General features: G+C 26.9%; 1 protein-coding gene across 1 annotated transcript; it reads left to right on the forward strand.

Annotated features, from left to right (window-relative positions):
* Positions 1–527: 527 nt before the first annotated feature.
* Positions 528–1,471, forward strand: LOC108461644 (uncharacterized). Its single transcript, XM_017761547.2, has one exon. It carries the CDS (start codon positions 694–696, stop codon positions 1,261–1,263), a length of 570 nt encoding a protein of 189 aa, XP_017617036.1. The 5' UTR covers positions 528–693; the 3' UTR covers positions 1,264–1,471.
* The last annotated feature ends 2,595 nt before the right edge of the window (positions 1,472–4,066 follow it).

Below are 4,066 nucleotides of genomic sequence, written 5' to 3' on the forward strand. Positions count from 1 at the left end.
TGTTGACGTGTACGGGTGGGACAACAATAGGAGTGGTCCTCTCAAAATTTTTAAATTTTAGGACTTTTGAAGTTGTTATAAAATCTTTAAAAATTGAAAATTTTTATCCGTCCCCAAGATTTAATGCTAAGATTTGACAGATAAGTCTTTGGTATTACAAAGGATATTTTAAGAAAATTTTCAATCCTATTTTAATCAAATTAGTTAACATATTAATTATTTGGATTAAGTAACCTGATTTAAAAGGTAAAAGATCAAACAAGGGTGAAATAAATATGTTTTTTTTTTTTTTTGCTGTTTTACAAAATTTATAAATTCAAAAAATAAATTTAAATTTTTATAATTTTATTCCAGGCTTTTTATACAGAATTCCTGACTTTTGCTCCTAACATCAAACTATGCCAAACTAAAATACGAAAACTAAATATTAAATTTAAGCATAGTGGAAGGACCAAAAACTAAAATTTTGACCATTTGGTTTTTGTGTATTAAAAAAATATTCTTTGCTTTCATTTTGACCGCAACTCCACTTTCCTTTCCTTCTCTATATAACCCTTTCCACCCTTCATTTCTCTCCTCATCCTCTTCCCCCGTTCTCTTCTGTTTCTTAACCTCACGATTCCCTTCGTTGTTCCCTCAACTTTCAGTGTTTATTTATTATTATTATTTTTTTTTTTGGTTTAGTGTGTTGCAATGGCCGAGGAGCCGACACCAAAGCGCCAAAGAGAAGAAACCCAGAGCTCAAACGAAGAACATGTTGAAGAAACAAAACGCCATAAGTCTTACAATCACATACTCTCTTTGCTTGAAGCCGAAGAGGATGAGCCCAGCCAAGACTTGTCCCCCCTAATCACCACTTTACAGCAACAGCTCTCCTCGGACTCCGTTTTGGATGCCCCTTTCCCTCTTTGTGAACCAGCAACACCATCGCCCTCGAACCCAGACAAGGAAACCGCCACCACCGCCCTCAGCTTAGAAGACTGCACATCAGCAACTTGTTCCTTGAAAGAAGATGATGATGATAAAGTGCAAGTCATAAGACATTTGCTTGAAGCCTCTGATGATGAGCTGGGGATTCCAAATAGAGAAGATGGCGATGGAGATGGTAGCGGTGGTGGTAGTGATGTTGGCTTTGAAGTTTTTGAGTTGGAAGAAGGTTTCAACAATGGCGGAAATGGGTTTGCATTGTGTGATGGGTTATGGGAACTTGAAGATGAGGCTGCTAATTACTATACTTTGTTACAGTCTGAACTCTTCATGTAGCTTCATGGCCGGAGAAACTACGAAGCAGAAAGAAATGGTAGGGGTAAAAATTAGAGAAGGGGAAAAACAGGGAGTGAGGTGGGGAATATGAAAATGAAGGCGATTATTTTTTTGGGGATTAATTCATTTTGGAACCCTCCAACTTCTTTGAAAATATCAGGACTTTCCCTTTGTTTCTTTGTTCAATATTAAAATTAAATTGTTAAAAGGAGGAATATGCTTTATATTTTGTCCCATATTTCCTAATTATTTTATCCCTTTCCATTCTTGCTCTATACGTTTTTAAGTTGAAGGGTTGAAAATTAATTATTTTATTTTGGTAAAAAAAGAAAATTTCTTTTAAGGGATAAAATATAAAGGCAAACTGTGCTTACCCTAATAATCCGTAGTTTATTCGGTTAGATTCCAAATTTATTTTGGATTTAATGCGACTATCAAATGATAATATTTTGTACACATATTAACATGTAGGTGAAAACACGAGATTATCATAAAATCTTATTGTGAGAAAATTTAAAATTTTATTCAAAAAAATAAAGAAAGTGGAAATCAAAATATGTGCATGTATTTTTTTTCATGTTTTATGTTATATTATTTCACATAATTAATGATATTATTCATAAATTTAATAAGTTTAATTAATTAATTAGTTATCAAATTAATTTAATTAATTTATAATGGGTTATTAAATTCAAATAATCAATTTATAAGTTTATGATGTTTCAGATTCATGGTAAAATATTTAATTAGGGAATTTAATAGTTTATTAAACTGATATATTTAATTTTACTCATTGAAGATTATTTTCTATATGATTATTAGATTTCTTAACTTGAAATTTAATTACATATGTTTTATAGAAAACTAATTTAATAAAGAAATTACTTCATAATTATAGATGTTATAAGTGAAAAGCTGTTATAGAGGGTTTAAGATAAAATATAAAAATTTGATTCTTTTTCACACGATTGTTATAGCGAAATATTATTATAGTATATTATCAACAAAAAGAAAAAAAAATAACTGTTATTAATAAGCTAAAAATAAGTGTTGAATTTTAATTTTAAAATTTATTTGACATATTATTTAAAATTAAATACTAAGTAATTAGATTGTTTGATAAATAATAATATAATATTTTAAAAATAAAATAACAATTGAACATATTCTCTATATAAGTGATAAGGGACATATCTAATTATCATTTTTCAGAAAAATTTCATCTAATAGTTTTTATTGTAGATTGTCAACCATGTTTAAAAAATTACTAAAGATATTAACTTTGAGGTAAATTATTTTTTCAATAGTTGATCAAACAAGGGTTAAGTCTTTATTATAGGACTTAGATAAAATTAATTCATCTACTATTAAACGAAATTTATTTTATTTTGTTTATAGAATTAAGTTATCCTTTGAATCTATTTTACGGTTTACTAATCTTTTCAAGGTTAATGGTTGTTCCTTCTAGTAATATCGCTCCAATATTCTAATTTAAGTCTTTCAATTAAAGTGCAATGTGTATTACCCTTACATTTAACATTTGTTGGTAAATGAATCTATATGGACTAAATTAAGCAATTTGCCAAGTACTTTCGTCAAAGAGACTTTTCATTTAAAAATAATTAAGTCGTTTGAGAATTTTAAAATTGTATGTTCTAATCTTATCAGGTAATATTATTTTCTAAAATTTATTTTTAACTAAGTTTAGTTATATTTTTATTTTAAGTTTATTTATTTATAATTAAAAGAAATTAAATATTTAAAAATATTTTATATAAATTAATTTTTAATACAATGCTTAGAATTTTTATGATTTTCCCGACAAATAAATAAGAGAATAAACACATGTTAATATGTTTGAATTCATGTTCTCTTATACTCATAATAATATCAATACAAACTAAATTAAATAAACATTTATTTTGTTATATATATATATATATATATATATATATATATAGTTTATCCAAAAGCATCCAAAGCATAAATTGAATATATATTATATTCGGTTCACATGTATATACAACATCATGTATGGTTGATAACAATAAAACATAAAATGGCTTAAAAATAGTTGTTAAAGTATTCATATCATTAATATTATATCAAAATTGTCCCAATCATTCATGCATAATCTATTTGCATTTTGTTATACATCAATGTCACCTATTTCAAAATTTTATTTACTGAAATCATATTATTATCTGATTTCTTTGCTCTTTTAATAACATTATGTATTTTTATATTTTAATCATACATGAGAATACCAAAAAAATAATTATATTAATTATTTAAAATATATTTAAATTTTATATTTCATGTATCTTTAATTTTATTTATTTAAATAGTTTTTTATTTTTTATTTTTAACATCACTTTTAACTTTTTCATCTCAATTTTTACGTAATAACAAATTAAATTTTATTGCTTAATATCACTGAACAAAGTTGGGAGTTCAAATTTGGTAGGTGAAGAGAAGAGTATATAAAAAATATTGCACATAAAAGATCCAAGCTGGATTCTCAAAATTGCGGAATATTGGATAAAAAGAAAAAATTAATCACCACTTTTATCGTGGAACGTTGATAAGGATTCTTTACTCATTGGATACCTCTCAATTTCTTTTCCTTTTTCCTTTTTTAACCTTTTTGTTCACATATCTTACTCGCCTACCTAAGACGTGGGAGCACGCTCCACATTCATTGGTCAACGGATTTCAGATCCAATCACACAAAACCTCTCTCCTCTTTGATTGGGTGTGGTGACAGAGCAACTGTCACAGTCTCTTTTTCCACGTAAACGTT

Source organism: Gossypium arboreum, chromosome 13 (assembly GCF_025698485.1).
Source record: "Gossypium arboreum isolate Shixiya-1 chromosome 13, ASM2569848v2, whole genome shotgun sequence".
NCBI lineage: Eukaryota > Viridiplantae > Streptophyta > Magnoliopsida > Malvales > Malvaceae > Gossypium > Gossypium arboreum.

What these genes read in the sequence shown, in the direction of transcription:
- LOC108461644 (XM_017761547.2), top strand. Translation starts at nt 694, where the DNA reads ATGGCCGAGGAGCCGACACCAAAGCGCCAAAGAGAAGAAACCCAGAGC.